Source organism: Micropterus salmoides, unplaced genomic scaffold, assembly GCF_014851395.1.
Source record: "Micropterus salmoides isolate LMB-PRFRI ecotype aquatic unplaced genomic scaffold, ASM1485139v1 Ms_hic_scaffold_16, whole genome shotgun sequence".
Classification (NCBI taxonomy): domain Eukaryota; kingdom Metazoa; phylum Chordata; class Actinopteri; order Centrarchiformes; family Centrarchidae; genus Micropterus; species Micropterus salmoides.
The window spans coordinates 28403624-28428132 of record NW_024040707.1 but is presented as its reverse complement, the minus strand read 5'-3'; the positions used below and the strand labels follow the sequence as shown (position 1 = coordinate 28428132).

General features: G+C 42.5%; 1 protein-coding gene across 8 annotated transcripts in view; it reads right to left on the bottom strand.

Annotated features, from left to right (window-relative positions):
• Nucleotides 1-24204, bottom strand: part of cfap74 (cilia and flagella associated protein 74) — a 74675-nt gene extending 50471 nt beyond the window's left edge. For 5 of the 8 annotated variants that reach the window (XM_038723234.1, XM_038723235.1, XM_038723238.1 and 2 more), the window contains exons 1-14: nucleotides 24080-24204; nucleotides 23554-23652; nucleotides 23294-23375; nucleotides 22808-22960; nucleotides 21917-22015; nucleotides 21707-21811; nucleotides 20560-20733; nucleotides 20108-20218; nucleotides 18434-18536; nucleotides 15780-15937; nucleotides 15391-15604; nucleotides 15130-15285; nucleotides 13374-13535; nucleotides 13070-13188 (exon numbers count right to left, since the gene is read on the bottom strand). In XM_038723234.1, coding sequence (XP_038579162.1) covers nucleotides 13070-13188; nucleotides 13374-13535; nucleotides 15130-15285; nucleotides 15391-15604; nucleotides 15780-15937; nucleotides 18434-18536; nucleotides 20108-20218; nucleotides 20560-20733; nucleotides 21707-21811; nucleotides 21917-22015; nucleotides 22808-22960; nucleotides 23294-23375; nucleotides 23554-23647 — 1730 coding nt within the window. In that variant the 5' untranslated portion in view covers nucleotides 23648-23652; nucleotides 24080-24204. The other 3 variants (XM_038723236.1, XM_038723241.1, XM_038723240.1) reach the window with 2 other exon arrangements.
• Between the last annotated feature and the right edge of the window lie 305 nt (nucleotides 24205-24509).

Sequence of the window (24509 nt, the reverse complement as noted above, 5' to 3'; positions counted from 1 at the left end):
AGGTATCGAGATCCGATTCCAGGTTGGAACAGTTACAGAACCGTGAATCAAATTTGTTAAGACAGGAACCTTGGACCACAGCAAATGCTCAAAAATGTAACTAAAAAATATAACGACACACCTGCAGTAAGGATATTCGTGCAAGGGAGGAAGCCCCTTCACGGCGTCAATCTGAAGGAATGCACCGTGTTCAATGTCTCAGATGCCCCAGATACAGCCAGTGCTAACAACACCTCACCCTCAGGTACACAGATGAGCTGACATTCACCTTTTATATCGAAAGTAAGCGAATGATGTCTACAAATTCTTACATTTATATTTTTTTAGATACCAGTCCCTGGAGACACCCCTCTCGTACAGGAACTCCTTTCATTTTAGCCATGAATAGGAACATGAGCGAGGAGAAAGTGGATGAATGTCACTGAGAGGTGACAAGATTTGTAGTGAAGCGGTCGGAATCTTAACGAAGATTCGATAAGAACCAAATTCGATAAGTAGAATTGGAATCGATAAAATTGAAATGATACCCAACCGTAGTCTGAGGTGTGGATAATTTCTAGTCGGGAAGAAGAAAATGGCTCTGTTTTAGAATATAATGCCCAACTGCAGTTTTGCATATTGAATTATTTATTTGTGGACTACCAGAGAAGATAAATAAAACAACAAGCGCAGTTATGTGCATCATGGGTTTCTGATGTTAGTCATTGGAATACACTTTCCTTTGACATATTACAAGCACTTTAGATAAAAAAAGGCACTGACCGACTTTTTCCTAGCTAACATGTTTGAACAGGACACAACCATAATATACATGTCAAGATTATATTTATTTCACTATGTCACAAAGTGTTTAAGACAAATCAAAAGGATGAAACTTCACTTAAATGGCGTTTGCATGCAAGATACACGCCAAATCTGAGATCACGCGGTTTTGAATATAGCAAGAAAAGAAAGGTCTACACTCGCTCAATTCTAGAGACTTATTTCCTGGTGGATGGGATGAAAACAATTATTATGCTTTTTTTAATTACAGCTCAGCCAGACACAATGTAAATGTGGTTTACACTGGTGCACTTCCACTGATAACTGTTGCTTTCAAGCCAAGAACAGACAGCATCTTGTTAGGGGTGGTACTGAAAATAAGGATTCGCATCTAATCTGACTAATGTGGACATTTGCAAGTTGTCAAGCTGTTCAGTGTGTTACAGTTGACTAGCTAATTAGATATCTAGCCTGTCAAATTACTGTGTGTTAGAAGTGCACTGCTCGCTGGTGGGTTGTTTGATAGCTCATTCAGCAGTCCAAGGTGCAACACAAGACTCGACCCCTTGCCATGAAATTTGTTCATGTTCCCCAGGAGATTACCTGACTTTTCATCTAGTATTATGATTAGGTCGAAATGTTTCTGTCCAATATAGTTTATGACTAAAATACCTAAACAACTAATGACATTTCCATCAGCCGCACTTTTTGTTTAGTGCTAATTAACAAATGTTAGCATGCTAACAAGCCCAAATAAGATGATAAACATAGCTAATATTACCTGCTAAACATCAGCATGTTAACCATGTAATTTTGAGCATATTAGCATGCAGATGTTTTGCTCAAAAGTAAGTACTAAGTAAATGCCTAAGAGAACCTTAATCTTTTTCTGTTGTGTCTCCGGGTTGCATGTAGGCATTCATGCATGGGAGTATCTTGGATAAATTCTTGTTGCTGTTCTTGTATACTATAAAAACGTTTACAGGAATTTTCAGAGTAGCATAATTCAGGCTTCAGGCTGCTGTCTGGCTGTCAGTGTCACTGTTAGCCAATTATAGTATAGTTTACAAAACCAGAAAATATTTAAAACCTGAAAAAATAACGAAATCTAAATTTCTCCCTTTGGGATACTTATCCCTTTCGAAAGAGAACACAACACATGTAATTTACAAAGCAGATCTGTATTGAAAGGTAGGTCATCTTGGTTCCTAGTAACCAAGAACCAACACAAGAACAAAATTATATTAAATCTGGTCCGGGAAGGGTCTCATTATATTGTCACAGGTCACAGGTCTTGGGTCTGGGTGTCAAAATAACACCTAAGTGGACTCGCTATTATCTCTGATAGTGTGCTGCTGCATCATAATCACCACGAGAATTTTAATTTTTTTAAAGTGAGATGGAGAGTATGACCCATGAAAACTGGCATGTGTTGCTACTCTATTTGACATGCTCGTTAATCAGTGGTGCATCATGCTGCTGCTAGTGTTAGTGTTCTCGCTCTATTTGGATTTGTTTCCTATTTTGGTTGCTGCATTTTGGATTGGTTCTAATTATAGCTGGGTCCCTTTTTTAAAATTATTTCATGCAAATTTAGGTTTTACACAGGTCAGTTTTGTTTCTTTTGAATTTGTATGCTCCTTAAACAGTTTTGTCATTAATGAATTTCTACAGACTAGATGCAAAACAAAGCCTCATCCTAGCATGAATTGGACCAAATTAAACAAATTGTAGGTGTGATCGCACCTTCAGATTTCACCGAGTACCACTACTTCTGCTACAGTTATTTCACAACTCAGCTCAGGATCATGCAGACCACCGAGGAGTGTCTTCCTCTCAGCCACAATTTACAATAGATGCTGGGAAGTGACACTAATTGCAAAAGCACAGCCTCTATACAATGGCTTTTCACCAAGTCTGGCAAGCCTGGGCTGGGGCGCTTTTGTCCCTGTAGTGAAAAGATACAGCGGAGTCCATTCTGGTACAAATGCACAATGCACATACACGTACGGGGGTGTAGGGGGAGGGGCGGCCATTTTTAGAAATTCAGGGGGCGTACAGGGATCCATGTTCTGGTGTGAAAAAGCCCAGTGTGTTTCTGGTTCACTTTTTGTCTCTCCTGCTGTGCTAATGTGTTCAACTGGGTGAACCATGAAGGCTTTGCAGTTGTCACGACTAATCTCAGTATTGTAGGTTTTAATGTGTGAATAACCAACCTGTTTTACACACAGCAGACACTGAATAGTATGAGGGTGTATGGCAGGTGAATTTGTCTGAGTTCCTGACTTCAAACTATGTTATTCCTATACTATTATGTCCATTATCCTGTTGCACTTATGGTGGTGGTTTCAGTTACAATAGTTGGAGATGTATAGTTTACAGTAGCATTCTCTATACATGATAAAACATCTATTGTATTCTTATGTTTTGTATCTTTCTAAATAAATCAAAGGCAATTGTTAAGTGGTAGGAATGCAAGGAAACAAACTAAAAATCACTGGGTTAAAAACTGACCCACCATGTAGAACCAATGCAATAATGGGTTCCCCTTCGAGGGAACTCGAACTGCGTCGGTTACGACACTATGGGAACGCCTCTAGGCGAAGCAGGTCTGAACGTGAATGAAATCACTCCAATCCTATTGGCTTGTTGCTAGAACGGTAAGGTGTGACGGAATAACCGGAGGAGTATAAAGCACACCTGTACACACTCATCAGCAGCTTTTTTCTATTCAGCAGGCGCTCTGTATGTTGTTTGAAGAAAGCTCCAGTCCTACAAGCAGTGTGTCTTACCTGAAGAAGAAGTCTACCAGCATGTCCGGCAACCAGATGTACAGAAGGTGTGTTTTTTCTTGCCCTCGGTACATCACGGATGGAGATTCTCATGAGATGTGTGTCTCATGTTTGGGGATGGAGCACGCCCGGGCAGCTCTCGAGGGGGCTGCCTGCGCCCGCTGCGAAGCCCTTTCCGTGCGGGTACTGAGGTACAGCATGGCTCTCTTTTCCGAGGATGGCCGGATGTGTTTTCCCCGTGGCGCGGGCCCTGTGGCCGCTGAGGCGGCCTGGCGGCTTCACTCAGCGCAGTGGACGATGACTTCCGGGTGTCGGGGCGGCGTCATCTGGCGGCGCCCGACTATGACGTGCTGCTGGAGGTGGTGACTAGAGCCGTGGCTAAGCTCAACATCAACTGGCCACAGGAGGAGCAGACACCACAGGCTAGTGGTAAGCTTGATGAAAGGTTTCTTAAGCATCACGTGCCACCTCCACGCCGGTCTCTGCCATTCTTTCCTGATTTACATGATGAACTGAGTAATCATGGGGCAGACCCTTCTCTACATGGCTTTCCACACCCCTATCACTGAATTACAGTAATGTGATGGGGGTTAGGGACCGTGGTTATGGGAGGATGCCTCGGGGGGAGGATGCGCTTGCGAGCTATCTCTCCCCTCGACTTGCGTCCTCCCTGGAGAAGCCGGCGTTACCATCCAAACCATGTCGCACCACATCCACGCTCGTGGGGAAGGCGTACATGGCAGCGGGCCAGGCAGGTGCGAGTTTGTATACCATGGCGGTGCTTCAAGCCTACCAAGCCGACCTGCTACAGGAGATGGTTCAGAGGGGGGGTCCCTCTGGGGAAGATCTGGCGGAGCTTCGCAGAACCACGGAGCGTTAGACGCAGGGCGAAGCGTTCCGCCAGTACCTCCCTCGCCGGTCTGGACCCAAGGCAGCTGAGGCTGCCAGGCGTAGGTCCCTTCCCTCTACGAGCTCCTACGGAGAGGAGAGGAAGCAGAGTGTCGCTTCTCGGGGGCCCCCCCAGCTGGGGCAGCGGGACGGCGCTCTCACCCTCAGCCGTCTGAGAGACGCGATCTGAGGACCGTCATCCAGTCCTGACGGAGCTCAGGGAAGACCGGGGTAGGGGAGTCTTTCTCCCCTCCCGCACCCCCCCCCCCCCGGAGGCCGACTGAGGTCCCCTCTGCCGTGGCAACAGGTGATGTTATCCCGCCGTTTACACGTTCAGGACGCACCTGCCTCCATCGAGTCCACGCCGTACTGCCTTCACTGCAGGGGTCCACCAGAAGATCACACGAGACACCGACCACCAGCCCCGAGGGGCTGGTTCCGTTGGCAGACTTTGCAGAGGCTTGGCGGAGCCTGATGAACATTTCTCCATGGGTCCTGCGCACTGCCATAGATGGGTATCGACTACAGTTCAAAACCCGCCCTCCAAAATTCAGCGGGGTGGTTTGGACTGGACAGGATGGACAGGAAGTTCGTACTCTGCTGAGGAAAGGGGCCGTGGAACGTGTCTCCCCCCCAGACAGAGACGCCGGCTTCTACAGCCGGTACTTCATAGTCCCCAAGAAGGACGGAGGGCTGCGCCCTATTTTGGATCTGCGGGTTCTAAACCGGTCTCTGAGGAGATTCAGGTTCAAGATGCTCACCATCCCCGCCATCGTGTCGCACATCCAATCCGAGGATTGGTTCGTCTTGATAGATCTACAGGACGCCAATTTCCACGTCTCCATCCGTCCTTCTCACAGGAAGTTCCTGAGGTTCGCCTTCGGGGGTGTGGCTTACCAGTATCGGGTTCTTCCATTCATCCTGGCACTTTCCCCTCGCACATTCACCAAGTGTATGGATGCAGCACTGGCCCCGCTGAGGCTCCAGGGCATCCGGATTCTCAACTACATCGACGACTGGCTCATCCTAGCCCAGTCTCGAGAGTTGGCGGTTCGACATCGAGATATCGTTCTGGCTCATCTGCGGCGTTTAGGGCTGAGGCTCAACGCAAAGAAGAGCGTGCTGGCGCCCACTCAACGGACTACGTTCCTAGGGGTTGTATGGGATTCGACAACGATGCAGGCACAATTGTCTCCGGCACGTGTCGACACCATATTGGCTGCCGTGAAAGGGGTGAAGTTAGGCCACGCAATCACTATGAAACACTTTCAACGAGTGTTGGGTCTCCTGGCGGCTGCGTCCAGCGTAATACCATCTGGACTGCTGCACATGAGACCCCTGCAGTGGTGGCTAAGGAACAAGGGTTTTTCCCCGAGGGGAAATCCTCTCCGTCTGATTTGGGTTACGTGCAAGTGTCTTCGTTCCCTATCAGTTTGGAAGGAAACTTGGTTCCTGTCCCAGGGGCCCGTGCTGGGAGGGTCTTGTCACCGGCTGGTTATTTCGACAGACACCTCCCTCACGGGCTGGGGCGCGGTCATGGACGGCCGCTTTGCAAGGGGATCCTGGCAGGTGCATCAATCCGAGTGGCATATCAACTGTCTCGAGATGTTGGCGGTGTTCCAGGCTCTAAGGAGTTTCCTGCCCGATCTCCAAGGCCACCACGTCCTGGTTCGTTCCGAAGAGAGCAACACAGCGGTGGTGGCCTATCTGAATCACCAGGGCGGTCTGCGCTCGCGCCCTCTGGACAGACTGGCGCGTCAGATCCTCCTGTGGTCCCAGCAGAGGTTACTATCGCTCAGGGCGATGTATCTCCCGGGGACGCAGAATCAGGGAGCAGACCTGCTGTCGAGGCAGGGGCTGAGGCTCGGGGAATGGAGACTTCACCCCGAAGTGGTGGAGCTCTTGTGCGAAGAGTTCGGCCCCATAGACGTGGATCTGTTTGCGTCTCAAGAGACTACGCACTGCCCGCTATGGTTTTCTCTCGTTCCTCCAGCCCCGTTGTGTCTGGACGCCATGGTACATTCGTGGCCGAGGCTACGTCTGTACGCTTTTCCCCCAGTCGCTTTGCTCCCGGGGGTTCTGGAGCGGGTCTGCCAGGACAATGTCAGGCTACTGCTCGTAGCCCCCTTCTGGCCAACCCGGGTGTGGTTCTCGGACATCATGATCGCTCCTGGACGGCCCGCCGTGGCGGGTCCCTCTGAGGAGAAACCTGCTGTCCCAGGCGCAGGGCCGGGTTCTTCACCCTTGCCCCGCCATATGGCGACTGTGGGTCTGGCCCCTGAGGGGGCACAGTACCTAGAGGCGGGTCTAACAGCCGGAGCAGTCGAGACCCTCCTCAGCTCCAGGGCCCTGTCCACACGGAGGATGTACGGCCTGAAGTGGAGTGTTTTCTCCACTTGGTGTAGGGAGCGGTCGGTGGACCCTGTTACCTGCCCGGTGGTTCAGGTACTTGAGTTCCTCCAGGACCGGTTCTCTGCTGGTCTTTCCCCTTCCACCCTCAAGGTGTACGTGGCAGCTAAATCATCTTCCACACCCCTCTGAGGGAGGGGTCTTTGGGGAAACTTCCCTTGGTTGTACGTTTCCTCCGTGGTGCCCGGAGGATGAGACCTGCGACTCGGTCCAAGGTTCCCACTTGGGATCTGGCGGTGGTTCTTGGGACCTTGGCTGAGGCCCCCTTCGAACCCCTGGAGTCAGCTGAGGCTAAGCACTTGACCCTCAAGATGGCCTTACTCCTTGCTATCACCTCTCTGAGGAGGTTGGGGGATCTCCAAGCGCTTTCGGTTTCCCCGCAAGCCTGGAGTTTGCCCCGGGGAATATTAGGGCTATCCTGCACCCTCGTCCAGGATACATCCCTAAAGTGCCTTCTTGTGCAGCAGGGCTGCAGGCATTTCATCCTCCACCTCATGTGATGGTGGAGGACGGTAGACTTCATCTGCTCTGCCCTGTCGGGAGGTCCTGCCGTTGGAGGAAGGCTGACCAGCTGTTAGTGTGTTTTGGGTCCCCCAGGGCTGGGCTCACTGCATCCAAACATACTATTAGCAACTGGATTGTTCAGACTATTTCCCTGGCCTATCAGGTGCGCGGTTTGCCTTCACCTGTGGCTATGAGGGCTCATTCTACCAGAGGCATGGCGGCCTCTCGAGCCCTCCTTTCCGGGGCCTCTTTGCAGGATGTTTGTTTAGTGGCTGGCTGGGCCACTCCGCACACCTTCATTCGGTTTTACAGTCTTGACCTTCCTTCGGCACCTGGCACTCGTGCTCTTAGTCGTGCCATTTTATTGCACACTGGGGCAGGCAGGGTTTTCGGCACGGTTTAGTGGGTATCTCGTTCCCATAGTGTCGTAACCGACGCAGTTTGAGTTACCTCGAAGGGGAACGTCTCGGGTTACGTATGTAACCCTGGTTCCCCTCGAAGGGGAACGAGACACTGCGTCGGCCCGCCGCACCTCTCTCCCCGCCTGAAGCGCCTGCTTCATAGTTTAAGCTAATGATGAGTGTGTAAAGGTGTGCTTTATACTCCTCCGGGTATTCCGTCACACCTTACCGTTCTAGCAACAAGCCAATAGGATTGGAGTGATTTCATTCACGTTCAGACCTGCTACGCCTAGAGGCATTCCCATAGTGTCATAACCGACGCAGTATCTCGTTCCCCTTCTTGGGGAACCAGGGTTACATACGTAACCCGAGACGTTCATTTTACATCATTTTGTTTTGATCCAGTAACCCAACAGAAATATAAAATTACACACAGGGTCAAAAAGACCCATTAATACTGTTTAAAGTTAACCCAGTATTGTGTTGGTGATATACTGACCCATCCTGTGTCAACCCAGTGAAGACGGGTTGTTCAAGACAAGAAAAGTCTTTGTTGTTTTCAGCTGGATGAGTCATGAAAAAAGTTCCACTATTTTGTTAATAATCAGGGGATGTGCAGTGCTTTGCCATGTGGTGAACTTGCTAAAGAACAGAATGGTTTTGTTAAAAGTTTAAAAGTTTCAATACTAAAGTCCCGCTGCAAAATGGACCATTTCCAATGTTTAACTACTCAGACTCAGTGCACAAACGTTTAGAGAAGTGTACGCTAAATTTCTCTTGTGTTTTTAAAATTGGTCATTAACTTAAACTGTAAATGGGTAAAATACACATGTAAATATGATCTTTTTTTGTAGACTACAAAATCATATAATATATAGCTAGCCCAGCAATAAAAAGTATTTTGTTATATTCTTACTCTACAGGTGAAGTAGCCAAAATTAGAGCACAGTACATCATTCATATGATCGGGTTGGACTACTTCATTCAAGTTATTTATTGTTTCAGTACAATAAATAGAATATATTGTGTATGTTTTTTCCCATGTCAAGTTTGGACTACTCATCATGAATTTAATGACACAAAAATATTTGATGCTCATGTCAGACAGTCAAATGATGTTTGATGCCTTTTTAACAAACAAATTAACATGAGTCAGGAAGGAACAAGGAACTTATCGAGGAAGCTTTTTGCAGCGACCTGAGCCTCTATGGAAACAGGGATGTGTGATGACCGGTCAATGACAGTGAACAACAGAGTTTAAAAGTAACTGAAGAAAACAGTATACTGTATATGTTTTATGCTCTTATGTGGTATTGACTTAATACAACAAATTGATTTTGAAATTAGTTTTATTAATTAATATGACGTTAATCAACAAACATGCTGTGTCAGTTTGAATTTGGTCTATAAAATTAGGGCTGCCTGACAGCAAATTACCGGGATAGTTTTTTTGCCAGTTCGCCCCTGCTAGACTGTATGAAGGACCAAATGTATTGGCAACAGACCCCGTCTTTCTGATTACTGGAAAAGGAATACATTTAAAGTTGGACTATATAACACGTATCATGGTACTACAGATGAAGAACCAAACCAGATTTTATTTTGCATGGACCAATAACGAGCTGGGACTGTTACTGAATGTAACACGGGAGTTAAAAGCGGCTGTGGCAGCAGAAAACAGACTGGGAGTCGTTGCAAAGTAAACGGCGACATACACAGTACAAGTGTAGGCTATACGCGTAAAAGATTTTAATAAAAATACCAAGTCAGTAGCATCCTATTTCTGCTTTGCATGACTTATTATACCCAATCAGAGAGCCAAACATGAGTGTCTGCGTCATCATTTCTAAAGTCCGCCGTTTTTGGTCATCCGCACTAAAACGCTCTCCGGAGTTTTAAAATGAAAAATGTAGTAGTGTGGATGGGGCCTCAGTGGCTTATAAAATGTATCACTGGATGGCATTCATTCTAACTGACTTTTAGGCTTAGACTTTTAACATCAGAGCTCAACAATAACAGTGGCCCAATGGCCCGGGCCCGTAAAAAGTTGCGTCGGGAATGTGAACAAGCAACTAATCCGGCCAGTGCAAAAAATTTGTATTAAAAAACGAAAACAAGTAAATCGCATTAGAAACTCAACATCCTGCAGTATATTTGCAGCTCCTGGCACACACGGTTGTCCAATCCAGAGTTGTAGTGACGTGACGAGTGGTTGTCAAATGTTATTTCTCTAATGTTAATCAAGCGGCAACCTCTGTGTCTGATAATTGAAACCTACAGACCCAGTAACATGCAGTAAGTTAAACCTGCATTCTGCATTCTCTCTAACGTCCGCTGGTTGCAAAAAGAAGTCCGGTTTCATTAGAAATAATGGTAAAATGTTGATACTTCTCAGCTGATTTATTAACTCAGTAAACACCTTCCTAATGAGTTCATGGTCTCAGTCGCTAGTTTCACGTCTACTTCAAAACAGCATGATGTTCATTTAGTAAATGATGGTCCCATTTAGGGGGAAATAGACCAGAAAGCAGCGTATGCTTTAGGGCGGGACTACCTTCTGATTGATACTGATTGTTTTAATTGTTTTTCTATTTTTTATTAATTCATTCATTTTAAATTTTTTGTCTATTAATATACACACACCCACACGTTTACAGTTTTATTTATTTATTTAAATATTTAATATATTATTATAATAACACACACACGTTACTGTTTCATTTATTCAGTTTATTTTAATTTTTAATATATTAATACACACACACGCTTACTGTTTTATTTATTTACTTTTATTTTTAAGATTTATTTTTACGGAATTTTTATATTTTCTATATTTTTTATTATTATTATTTTATTTTTTATTAACACACACAAACACAACTTTTACAGTTTTATTTACTTATTTAATGAAATGTATGAAATTAATTGTTGTTATGTAATTTATATGTAGCTTTGGCAATATTGTTGTTGTACATCTACTCTGTGGACAGTAACATCAAGTTCAGATGAGAACATGTCAACAACAACAGTTTAGCCTTCCTGGACTGTGCACACTGAAGAGGACAGGAGCCTACACGTTGGGGTATACAGGAAATCCCCACACCCAGACCAATACCTACTTTTCGATTCTCACCACCCACTGGAGCACAAGCTAGGGGTCATCAGAACCCTGCACTCCCAAACTCACAACATACCAACAAGTGCCCAAGCCAGAGACAAGGAACAGAACCACCTGAACCACCTTTAACTTTACATGATATGTAGTGACTTTAATTGACACCTGACACCTACATTCTTCCTGCAACAAATTTTATGAGCCACAGAGTAACTAAAATGTCTGGAGTGAGCATGATACGTAGTAGCCAGCATAAGGTACTGTTCATAGCAGACTGTTAAGGGTGTGTCAGCAATTTGAACTGATTGGATTGGATTGAGTAAGGGTGTGCTTTATTATTAATTAATATTATTAAGATCATTAAGATTTGTTGCTAGTATGTTTATTAATTTGATTCATTTGCTTTTGAATTGTTTCAGAAAAAAATGTATACCTTCAAAATATAAATAATCATGAAAACTCTAAAGACAGATGGAGCGTACTGTTGTGTTTCACTAACATCAAAGGGAGAAAGCTACACTATACAGTGTGCAGTCACCCTTTTGGTATGAAAGTGCATGTTTGCTACATGCGAGTTAAGATCACATGTAGAGGAGTAGAAGGTGATACGTTCAGGCAAGTGGTCCAGTATGAAGGCTCAAGAACAGCATCAGCTGTAGCCTGGGAGCCTCTTCACTCACTCGGGCAGAAATAAGAGAGACAAAGAAACCACATCAAGTCGTGGGGGGGCTGATGGGAAAGTGATACACAGTAAGTGACCTGGAGAACAATGCATCTCTGCTCGGCCTGTGGGTTGCTGGCAGGCTGAGAGAGAGGAGATAGCAGAGACGTAGACTGACTCACTGAGCTGAGTCTCATAACAGGACCTGTGAGCGTGGTGATCCATATGTGGGAGGACAGGCTTTGCTTTCATGTCCACTCCATCGTCTTTTAAAATGACAAGAAGTGGTTGTATTAAATTCCTAAGTTGTGATACATGAGCAGATGTTTCCATGTGATAACTGAAGCTGTTCACAACATATAGAGAGTTCATAGGAGATATAACATTTGTTGTTGTAAACACCTCTAGCGCTAGCATTGTCACAAAACCCAAATTCTGTTTTTATACCCAAATTTTAAATTTGAAAATCAAACTACAGTATACTAACCTAAGAGAAAAAACATGCAATGCCACTAGACAACAACTGTGCTTGATTTTGCATCTTATTATTCTTAGCTCTTCTTTATGTATTTGCCGTCAAAGAGATTGATGTGTCCCACTGTGGTCCATAGTGCCAAACTTGAGTTGTTCAATATGTAGAATCAGCCTCAATATTTTATTTTCAGAGATGCGGAGCTCTCTTAGAGTGGTAGATTGTCATTTAAAACCTCTAGTCATACTATTTGGGCATTACACATTTTTGTGTTTTTTACTCGGAGGAAAAAAATATCAACATAAATTTGAACCCTGTGCTTCCCTGTGAGAATTAGGTTCAGGTCATGTGCCGCCTAGTTTAGCACAAAGACTGGAGGCAGGTGGAAACAGCATGCCTCACTTATTTATTTTTATCATGTCCTAGTGATTTTTTTAGCAATAGAAGAATTCCCCTTTCTTTTTAGGGGGAGCCTATTAAAGCAGAACTCCACCGGTTTAATAACTCAGAGTCTATTTACCCATAGTAGCCTACTACTGCACACGTGAATAAAGTTATATAAAGCCGTTTGTGGCTTCAGAGGGAGCTACGTGAAATCTGATCAGTTGCTTCAAGTGATTCAAGCATTGGCTGGGGCTGAAGACTACAAGTTTAAAAATGGAAGTAATCATCTTTGCTTAAGGCTCAAAGCTATGTTAAGTCAATTGTGAGTCCAACAGTGTTATGGGAGTGCAATGCTAAATTGGTGGATCGCTCTATTAAGCTTTTTCAACTTGGCGAATAAGTGGTTTCACAGTATGACATGGTATACTGTGTATATACTGTCCTACCTATATTAAAATATAGTACTCGTATTAAGCATTCTTGCTATTATACACATTCATTCGGAGCTCTCAATCATCTTCCTCAATCAAGTTTGTTTAGTTGCGACTACTGAATTTTGTGTTTTGTGTTTGCCTTAATTGTTTCTTTCTAGGATTAAGAAAGAACTTTAAATCTCAATACTACATAAATATTATATTTGTGTGTATATCTGCACTATGGTATGCTGTTGTAAAATCTTACATGATAGAGATAAAATCCTTCAGATGAGCGGAGACTCCGAGAAGCTTGCAGTGGTTGGTGATGTAGCTGACATTTGTCAGGATGACTTTCTTCTTATACATTTTCCCCACTTCAAAGTCCTAAAACAGACCATTTACTGTAATGTTAGTCTGTTGCTATTAGAATCAACAAAAGCTGAATAATCAACGGTAAATTAGACTAGAGTTTTATACAAGAAAAATGCACATGCAAGTTCATTGGTATTTGTTGTGCTAAAAGACACAAATTCATAGATAATTAATTAACAGAACCATTGGTGGGGTACCTTGAAGAGGATGTCCTCTGGTTTACTGATGAATGGAGGCCCTTTCAGCTCTTTTCCGTGAACCTTTTTAAGAGGAGGGATGTTGAGCTTTCCACTGGCCATTGCAGGTTCTTCAGTCTTCACTTCTGTCTGCACCAATGTAGTGTTCTCATTCAGGAGCTTCTGTAACCACACAGGAAAGTGTGGAAAACAGCTGGTAAAGGCATTATGACTTTTCACAATAATAATATTAATTAAAAATAACATTTTAACACCGTAACATAAAAAAGAAAATTAAAGATATGTTTTTGGATGATTAAGAAAAAGTATTTCCAGTACATAGTTTGTTCACCAGAGAGCACAGAGAAGTTTGTTTTTCAACAGATAAATGCCACACTCAGGACATACTGTGATCACAGTTCTTTAGCAAAACTGTTTATGTGGCGTCTTCATTTTATTTGTTGTTTTCTGAATATCTGCCAATAAATAATTATTGGATTTTGAAAATTCTCAAATATTAATATTACTATCAACCAAAAAAGTCAGTATTGATTGGGCTATATTACTTTTACCAAAACTATATTTTCTTCTTTACCATACAAAGCCTGTTTTTCTACAAAACCTATTTTTAATTTAACATAAATAGCCAAAGTTCTCAATTGTTAAATGTGGTCTAAACAAGAACTGTATCATCACACAATATAATATAAAACGTGATAATACTAATAATATGTTATGTGTGTGTTAAGAGGTTTAAAAGTGTTAAATGTGTCTCCATGTGAAAGTGTGTGGCCCTGTTTTTGGTTTTGCTATTTGATTCCTGCTCTAGTTTTCTGTATTGTAAAGCACTTGTGAATACTGACATTTCATCATTATTCTCCTCCTCATGAATCATCTTATTAGCTTTGTTACATTGCTCGCACTATCCATTACTGTGTTGAGAAGTAGCCTTTTGATGAGGGCACGAGTCTGATCTGTATTTTAGGAGGAGAGATCACTTCCACTCGACTGGGTACTTGTTCTGGGCTCTGAGCTGGAGCACCGCACTCACTCTGAGGTCTCAAAGGCACCCGCACAATGAAAAGTGATGCCTGTCGCCCCACATTTCAAATGTGTGGGGGGCTGAATGAGACAACGAGCCAACTCACCTCCATGGCAGCAAGCTAGAGACACTCTTTTGACAAATTCATTCATCGTTAAGTCAATAAAATGCAAAAAAAATAAATTTTCTTTCCAAAACCAAAAGATATCCATTTTTACAAAGATATAAAATTGTCAAAAGTAGCAAATGATCAAAAGCGAGATGCTGGACTTTTAAACAGATTACAAAAATAATTTTCTGTTGATTGATTAATCAGTGAAACAGTGTTGGCAAACAGAAAAGGGCTTGTGAAACTTGAGCTACCTCTCTGACACATGGTGTCTCTTTTCATTATGAGCTTCATAGCGAGGATGTGGACCCCCACCCTCAATAAACTTGCCCCTATAAACTAGTACTGTAGGTGTCTGCAGGATCAAGACCCTGATCCCTCACTGGTCTCCCAGACACTGATAGTTGTCTTTATTGGAAAAAACTGACAAGTCAGAGGTACAGCTACTGGGAACTGAATCTATTTTTTGTACCTCTCCCTACCCATGCAACCTCAACCTCCAATTTTCAACGCACCTGATTAAACCAGTGTGTGTCTGCAGTGAATGGGACATGATTTATGAGTGTTTAATTTTAGCAACTTTCCGGATTTGCTTTTCGTTGACAGTAACTGTTGTTTTAGTGCACCTTGTAGTTCTGGTCCCAAAGCCCAGAGAACTCAGGCTCAGCCAGGCTTTCAGCTAGGCTCTGGTGGTCCACTTCCTGGTGCATGGTTTCCTCCAAGTCCTCAACATCAGAGGAAGATGACGATGAGCTGCTGATGTCACTAAACTCTCTTAACTGCTGGACAAATGCACACACATATTCAGTCATAATTGTTCAAAATGCACTCTACCCTGTTACACAGTCATTTTTCAAATGTCATCTCAGATGCTATGAGCCACTCACAATTGTTGCTCTCGCCTCAGTGGCTGATGGGGGGCTGGGATCCAGGTAGTACAGGAGCTTCTCTCTTGCCCTCCTCAGAGATGTGAACTTGTCAGTGGCTGAGGGTTTAAGCAGCAGGGCCTGGTGCCTCTGTCTGCTCTTTACCAGCTGCTCCTCCTGAAGGATTTTTGACACAATCTCCACTCTCTTTGACTTCTGCCTCTCCTCGAATTCCCTGAGAAGGGCAAATCAACAACATTTCATTATACTGAAATGCGGTCATGTATTCCTCAGCACACAGCGAGAGAAAGCACCCACACACTGCTGCATGGAGTGGGAGTGAAGGACATATATGTGGGAGAGGAGAGGAGAGGACAGGATAGGGGAGGGGAGGGGAGGAGAGGACGTACTCTTGTTTACGCTTTATCTCCTCTAGTTGTTTCTGTTGGTAAATGTGCTTGATACTGTTGATGCCTTGGGCCTGCAGGGATTCTCGCAGTTGTCTCTGTTGCTGCTCTTTCTTCTTGGCGTTTTCTTTGGCTCTGCTTTGTTGGACCCGTAAGCTCTCCTAAAGAAATAAAACCAGACTTAATAAAGCTATATTTCACCGCATGAAGCCTTATGAAGAGCTGATGGTAATGGTATGTGTTTTTTTGTAGGATGATTTCCTTGTTGTTGCAAGGCAAGGTTCACAAGATCCCAGACATTGCAACTTCAACAAATCATGCTACAACTTCCAACATTCTTAGGGCCCGTGTCTACCAAAGCGTTTTTTACCAGCTGAAAACACCACCTGCTCTTCTGAAAACGCCTAGCTGGGAGCGCTAGAGTGCATTTTGAAGACGCAGTGTTTTTTTTTCAAGAAGCTGTGGTTGCTATGATACATAATTTCCTTGGAGGCGATGTGTTGCAAGTAGGGTAGCCTACTTAATTTTAGTGAATGTAAAAATGTCACCACAAAGTACGTAGGCCTACTGGCTCTGGCCTTTGCTCTGCATGAAGAGAAAGTTGAAACATGAGAGCACAGACTGTCCGTACATGGGTTCATGAGATTTTGCTGGCAAGGACAAATCTCAGCGAGTAGGCACATAGTTTCATTCAAGATCGGATGTGCTCGGTGTAGTGTTTGTTTTCCAGGTTGTTGAGGCAACTGGGGGGCTAAGGGGGAGCATCCACAGTTCCCAGCACAACTCTTATTCTGCATTAACTGCTTCATATTAACATTGTTAAGCGTTCACATTATATCTATACTATACTATTTGCAGTGAGCGTTTTGCATGCTGTTTATGTGCTCTGAGAGCACTAAGTTGAAAAAATTCAACTCTGAGCAGAAAAGCGCCCGACGTCATTTGCGTTTTTCCATTGTCAAATCAAATGAATGGAGAGATGGGCCCTCAGTTGTGGTGACGGAAGTTTACAGTTGCTTGGATTGAACCAACTATCATTAAGTGGAAGCTCCTGGACCAGCTGGTGGTGCTACCAGCAGTGTCTCCTGTACCCACACGGATCTATGTTTACCTGTCTGTATGTCTCTCACCCTCAAACAATGCCAGAACAGGCACCCTCTGTTTGTATATTTTTTTAAAGCAGATGTTTTTAGCAACAAAAGACACAGACGTGTGAGCTGTGATCAAGTTTCCGCTAATATGACAGTTATTACTTAGCAGCAAACCAGAGCTGGTACAATAATCTTTGATTAGACTGCCAGGACAGCTGATTCAGTGGTTTCCTAGCAACATATAAAAAAACACCAGTGCACTGCTCTTTTCTAAATTAAACCAAAAAAGGCACTGTGCGCCTCACGTTTTCAAACCTGCAAGCGCTTCCTGTCTGATTGGAGCCTAATGCTGTCAAAAATAAACACTTAAAGTTGTCAGGCCGTGGGCAGAGACGGAGCCACCTTTATGCATAGCACTGGGTCTGGAACCAAACTCCTGGAGATGGGCTGGACTCTCTCCTTTTCTACAGTTACCCAGGCTGAGAGGGAGCCGTGCTGACTGTTTTTTGTGCTTATGCACCAAACAGCAGTTAATTAGTCAATTTTAATAAGTGTTCACAATGACTGCGTTTACATGCAGCCAATAACCCGTTCAAAACCGGGATATTAGCAATAACCCGGTCGCGAACGGTCATGTAAACACCGGCAAAAACCCGAATATGCTCATATCCCGGATTTTAAAAACCGGGATATTATACCTGGGGTACCCCTTTTCTAACCCGAATTTTTGGTCATGTAAACGCGTATCGGCATATCCCCATAGTGATTTGTGTTCTGCGCATGTTCCATTCACACGGAATCTTGGTCTTTTGAGTAGAGGAACTTCTTGTATGCGCCAAACCCGCGTAGCACAGCACCGTACTTCTGGAGCGAGGAGGAAACCAATTTTTTTATTCATGTTGTCAAAAACATGAATATAATGTCTTTTGTTGACGGTAGAAAGTACAGAGATACTGACATTTACAAGAAGGTGACCGAAAAGTTGAAGAAGAATCGGAAATGACGCATATTGCGTATTAAGGTTGTCCGTACGTCCAGATGTTAACCGTGCGTCGCCGTTTACATCGGGGTAGTGCCAATTGATTACAAATTCCATGTATACAGGAGTAACTCCCTCTGCTCACGCATGTAAACGGGTTATCCCGAATGTTTCAGAAACCCGAATAATGACCTTAACCCGAACATAACCCGAATATTGACAGCATGTAAACGTAGTCAACTACAAGTAGTAACTTCTACTGGTAGTACTTTGCCTGCAATGCATTATGACACAATTATGACACTAGACTGCAAGCAGGTATAATCAAATAAATAAATGTAATGTAAATTCAGTTTTATGCATGCGTGTAATTATACAGTTACATGTGTTTATTGCCATTTTAGCAAAAACCAAATTAGGAAAAAATTAATCACTATGTCTTTAAAGCTTTATAAGTATACAATGCATCAGTAAATATGGTTTGTGCTTAGGTTGTTCATTTGAATGATCTTTTGTTTCACTACAGATATGATGTGCGTTAAAACAACAACCATGACGCTACAGTCTCAGTATGGGAGGTTGCTTACTTGGGTGGCTGCTATGTTAGATTTCAGTGACTTGACAGCCTGTATCCTCTTTTCCAGTAACTCCCTGTTCTTCTGCTCCTTCTCAGCCTCTTGCTGATGCATCCTGAATGAAACAGCAATAATCACAAAGCATGTGAATGCTCGTATGCAGTACAGAGAGAAAAACACATGTGCCATTACTGCTTTGGAATTGAAACTTCAAGGAAATAAACACTGAGGGTTAATTATCATAACTTAGAGAAATGCTTTTTCTCTATAACCATAACCCTCTGAGCTGTCACATGGTACGTATTACAGAAAAAGTAACATTCATTGGTAAATACTAATAGAAATTACTGTTAGGGTCAGGTTCCAGATTGTAAGAACTGAATGGGAAATGGGATTGGTGAGGAAACAGGTTTTCCCCATTAACGCTGATTGCGAGTGTGGCTTTAAGATAACATTTGGCTCTGACGTAGCATTCTCTCCACTGTTATATTAATACATATAAATTCATATTTATTCATCCTCTACCGGTCATTGTATTTAACTGAACAGATACAAATCTTACTAGAACACAGATTTTAACACTATGTCCTTTTTTAGGGAAACAAATTGTATGTATGTAATTGCAAGCTGATTAAATAATCAGACAGAGAAGGAACTAAACAAAATAGAAGAGAGTAAATATAAAAACATAGAGAAATCAACATTAGTGTTTAAACCCTATGTGGCTTTCTTCTGTTTAAAGGTCTGTCATTCTCTGAAAAGCTTATAGTTTAGACTGTTATTAGACAAATCATTCTTTCACTACGTGGCGCAGAAAAATACTGTTAATGGCCATGTTATGAATAATTACATTTTGTTTGTTGTAAGTATGATTATCCACTTAAAGCAGTCTGGTTATTGAAAAATACAAATGCTGCAAGGGAGTTTCTAGTTACCATGTTGTGCTTGATTTTTTTTTACTTTGACTTCCTTAGCCTAACTGTGGCACTCAGTCCCAAGCCTAGTTCCTACTGGAGGTGTAAAAAATAGCGGATTAATTGCAGCCTACTTTCAGCTGCAGATTAATACACATTAATACGTCAGAGGAAAATGAAAGACGTGTGAATACGGTGAATCAAGGAACATGAATCATTTCACCAGTGTGGCTCGTTGATCTGTTCTTAATGGTTTTTGGACAACAATGGCTTTCCAAAAACAGAGGAATAAACTACAGTACACCAGGCTTTGGCTACTCAGGAAATACTTATTAGTAGGATCAGTTCATTGTCCGTTTTGGTCTTTTAATGGAATTTAAATGAGATTAAAGAAATATATAATATTGCCAGCCTCATCCTTTTAAGTTCGGAGGTGGAACTGTGATGATTACATTGAATTTACAAATCTCTGCTTCAGTTATCAACAAGGACACTAGTCACCGTAGACTAGTACAGACCAGAACAAAACCTACATTTCATGTAGAGAGAGTGTTTTCTATAGTTAGAATTTTAGAGAAATATCTTTCACTTTCAGCTACAACTTTTTTGTTTAAATCTGAACTACTTCAAGCAACTTCTCTGGCCTGCTTGTAATAATTTGTCAGTATAAGTGATAATCAATACAATGTGTCAACTCTCCAACGAGTCATCTGAGATACATCATATTCTCATTCAAGTCTAAGCCCTGTTTATTGGCTTAAAAGATGATTACCTTTTAATGGTCTCTTTCAAGTACTTGGCAGCTATCTTGCGGCTCGCTTGGCCCTCTTCAATTTTCTTCTGACATTCAGCCTCCTCTTTTTTCAGCATGGTTGCCTGTTTACTATTAGAACACAATCACAGAAGTGTACATACAAAGTCTGGATATACAATATTCATAACTGATTCCCCAAATGTAAAAAATCATAGGGGATTGATACTTTGAATAATATAATATACTGCATTTAATAATGCAAAATTAATAATGTATAATATTTTACCATGAGCCTATAGGTGGTATTTCACATATATTAGATGTATATTAGATAAGATTAGATCTTCTACTTACTTGTCTATATAATGAGATCAATGAGATTAATTCTCTATTATGTATGCATAAAAGAGCGGTACTTGTCACACACCAAAAAATGCAGTGTGAATGGAAAATATGGCCGTTTCCCCTACTCCCTGAGATGCTGGATCTTGAGCTGCAGATTCTGGCTGGCTTTCCTCTCCTGCTGCAGCCTTGTAGCTGCCTTCTGGGCCTTAAGGACCTGGAAGACCCGCTCTTCCTCTTGCACCTCCTCCCGGAGTGATGAGAACTTGCCAAGCTCCACCTCCACCTCACTCAGTTCCAGTCTGAGGAGTAACAATGTAGAATGAGATGGATGTAGATAGAACATGAAGCAAAAGATGCTGACTGGTGGTGTATATTATCTACCAAGTCACTCACTGTAGCAGAGGCTAGAAGCTAGAACTATATGGGGGTTAGAAGCACAATGCAGATTTAATTTTGCGCTCTAGTTCAACTGAATCAATTGGTCTAAGAGGCAAACATTAACAGTAAAGGGTGATTGTTGGGAAAGCCTATTAAACAGCAATAAGACAATTATAAGACACATTTGTCCTTCAGAAAGACTGGCAGTTCAGGCAGGATATCTTAAAGGTTTTAGAAAATATGCAAAAATGCTCCACACCACACCGCGCTGAAATTATAAAGTCCAGCATAACAAAGGCAAAGTCTTTTACAACATTTATTACCGTGATGCAGCTGCAGAAAGTCTGACTAGCTAGGTTTTCTGACTGAAAAGAGCACTGTTTTAGAAAAAACACAATTGGCTACATTGCTGTGGGTGTGTTGTTTCAAGTACCGAGATGCTGAAATACAATCGAGGGAGTCTAGTTTGAGAAATAGATCCATGAGTTTGAAACGTTTATCAGGCGCCTTCACACTGCACTGTGGTTTGTAATACTTTTAGACAGGCAGGAACTCTAATTGTAATAATTGTAACCTCTGTTTTGACAATTTCCAGGCAAACTGTAGAAATATGACGTTCATGTTAGAAAGTTATCTACCAGGAATGTGCTTTTAGGAGCATGATTAGCAAATACAGTGCTTTGTTGCCAGATGATGTCAGATTTCACTGTGGCAAAAGTTTAGACAAGTTAAAGTTTTTTGCTGGATTACAATGCTTTTTCCCATGAGCCTTTGTGTTTGCTGTGTCAATGCGGTGGTCCCATTCACATAATTGAGGGGGCTGAGTTTTTCATGCAGTACTAATGCCTGTCAGAACAAGACCCTACTGTCAAACTATTTTACTCTCAGACTCACTCTTGTTGCTTCAGGTCAGTGTTGATGTGGCCTTCCAGCTCTTCCTCACTCTGCAGCTTTTGACACAGATGCTTATGCTGGACTCGCAAACGAAATACTGCCACACTACAGAATTAAATAAACAATGACACAGGGGTGGGACAAAACAGAAACATAGCATATATGTATATAAAGTACAGACCAGTCACTGTTAATACATTTTGAACCAACCTGTTGTCTGCTGCTTTCTGTCGTTCTATTTCTTTCTCCAAGTTGTCCCTCTGCCCCACTAAACTTTCAATGTTCTGTCGACAGAGTTTTAGCTCTTCTCTGGAAAAAAGAAACAGAGATTTCAGAGACAAGTTCAAGTGTTGACCCAGAGACACATCCCAGATTTAAGCCAATTTAGAAGAAACACTTTCAGGGCTGTTAAAGTGCAATGTGTTCAGAGCATTAGGCTAATGGATATCCTTGTAGCCATTGCAACAAAAGAAAGGTCATTCTGATAGCTAACAAGGTGATCTAATGAAGATATTGAAAAGCTAAGAGTGGACACACACCAAAAGCCTTGATTTAGGAGTAAAGACTGTGATAATAATGTAAAAACTACAGATTGGTTAAAAGACAAGTGTGCTTACGTTCCACTGAACTCGTGTTTGATCAGAGTGCAGTACAGCTCTACAATGACCCTTGATGGTTTGTGCTAAAGGAAAATGACAGCCATTTTTGCTGGGGACTGCATCATAGTTCATCGGGTGCTTAATGGCTCGTGTTGCAGACAAATAAAAAGAGGGAAGAAAAGACATTATGGGAAATGTTCTCTCTTCAGCTGAAATGATTTCCTGCAAATTGCTGAATCAATTGGTCCAGTAATGGTTGGCCCAGTGTGAAGAGGGCAATAGGGGAAAGACCTGGGAAAGTGGAATAACAATGAAAAAAGATCCTTCTAGAAACTGAAAAGATTGAGCAATGTAACAACGTGTGACAAAAAGATGCAGGTGATTTTTTGGTATTCTTACTAAAAAACTTCCATTGCATGCACAGGTTTAGTCTGGAAAAGCACTCAATCTAGGTAAAGGAGCTACTGTGGCTCTAGAGGTCTGTTGGTTGCCAGGTCCAGACCTGGCTTTTATCACGTCATGCTCCTTCTGTCGGTGAAAGCAGTCCAGCTGGTCCAGGTTTCGTCTCAGCTTGAACATCCGTGCTGTCTCGGCATAACTCCTCCTCTTACCACTGTCGGCCACAACCGCAAGGTCACCATCACCGTTGTCCTCTCTTCGGGCAGATGCAAAATGACATTTAGGAAAGGTTGCATGTTTAATGCAAAATCTGACTATGCATTATGTAGATACATAAAATTATACCATTATTAAACCTGACGGTGTTCGTACTAATTTATTTATTAAAAAAACATAATTCATCAATTTTGGAAAACTTGTAGCTGTATTATTTTCTGTTGACTTATCATACTGAAAGTCACATCGAGTCACAGTAACTTCACGTTCTAAATACTGAAAGGGAGGTAACGGGATTAAGGATTAATAAGGAGACATTTGTATTTCAGTGCATTAATATAATACTATTCACAGAGAAGCATGAAACACCCACTCATACAACTCTTCTAACCACTCCAAATCAGGAGAAAGGGGTGGCTCTTCATCTTTTAAGGTCTCCTGGTTTGGATCATCCTCTGAAACAGGCAGTAAATCTTCATTAGTGAGGATATCCCAGTCTCTTAAGGTAAAATAGATACAGCATATGTATATGTGTAATTGTGAATTAATGAGAAGAAGGTATCTTAGTGACTACAAGTAGAGACTACACATTGCATTTTGCAAAAAAAGGCAACAACAGGAGCTGCCACTCACCTCCACTGCCCTCATGAGTGCTGAGCTGGACACCCAGCAGTCCACACCTGTCTGACGCCACATCAAGTGGACTTTCCCTGTCTTCGACATCCATTTCACCTTATTTATGAATAACACAGGCGCATATTATCATACTTAGTTTAGCTTATAGCGGGTTATATCTTTACAATGTCCCCTATAACAGGCTGAAGGCTAACAAACCTCCTCAGTAATCCCGTAATTCAACGTGGTTTTGCTCAGTGATTCGTTGGAAGCCACTTATTTCATGCAGACATAATTTAACGTTAGCGTTAATTCATATTCTTAGTGAAATGCAGAAGATGTTAAGTTGTATTTCTGAGGCGTGTGACATAACCAAAAAGTAAAGCAACATTCAACAACCAAATTTCTGGTTAAAATTGAGTGTGTCGTTTAACGTTACTCGTTTTACGGTGCTAGCTAACGGTAGGTCTGAAGAGATAACGTTGCACAATTAATGTTGAATTTACGCTGTATCGCATTCATTCAACAAACATTAAGCCCTTACCTCGCTTAGCTAAGTTTTCTTTGTCTTGGCAAGATATATCTTCTCAAAATTACTTCTTCTGACAGTGAAAAAGTTAATCCGCCATGTTTGTTAGTGTTTCCAAGGAGACATGACGCAACGGGCGTTGCCTTGATGCCCCTAGAGAGACGTCAATCAACTGAACTTCCAACAGAGACCACCTGGTAATGAATATATGTCGTTGTGACCCATGAAAACTGTCGAAATTACACAATAAGGCGTTAAAATAAGAGCAAAATGAATACAATATGTCATGTGGCGATAGTGCACTGTGACATAACTTAGTTGCTCCTGGCATAACGTTAGGCCGATAGGCTAACAATTGTAAGTCGCTTTGTGTAAATGTAAATTAATTACATTGCGCACAGCGAATGTCAAAGTAATAAACTTGAATTCCATCTTAAAGTAAGAA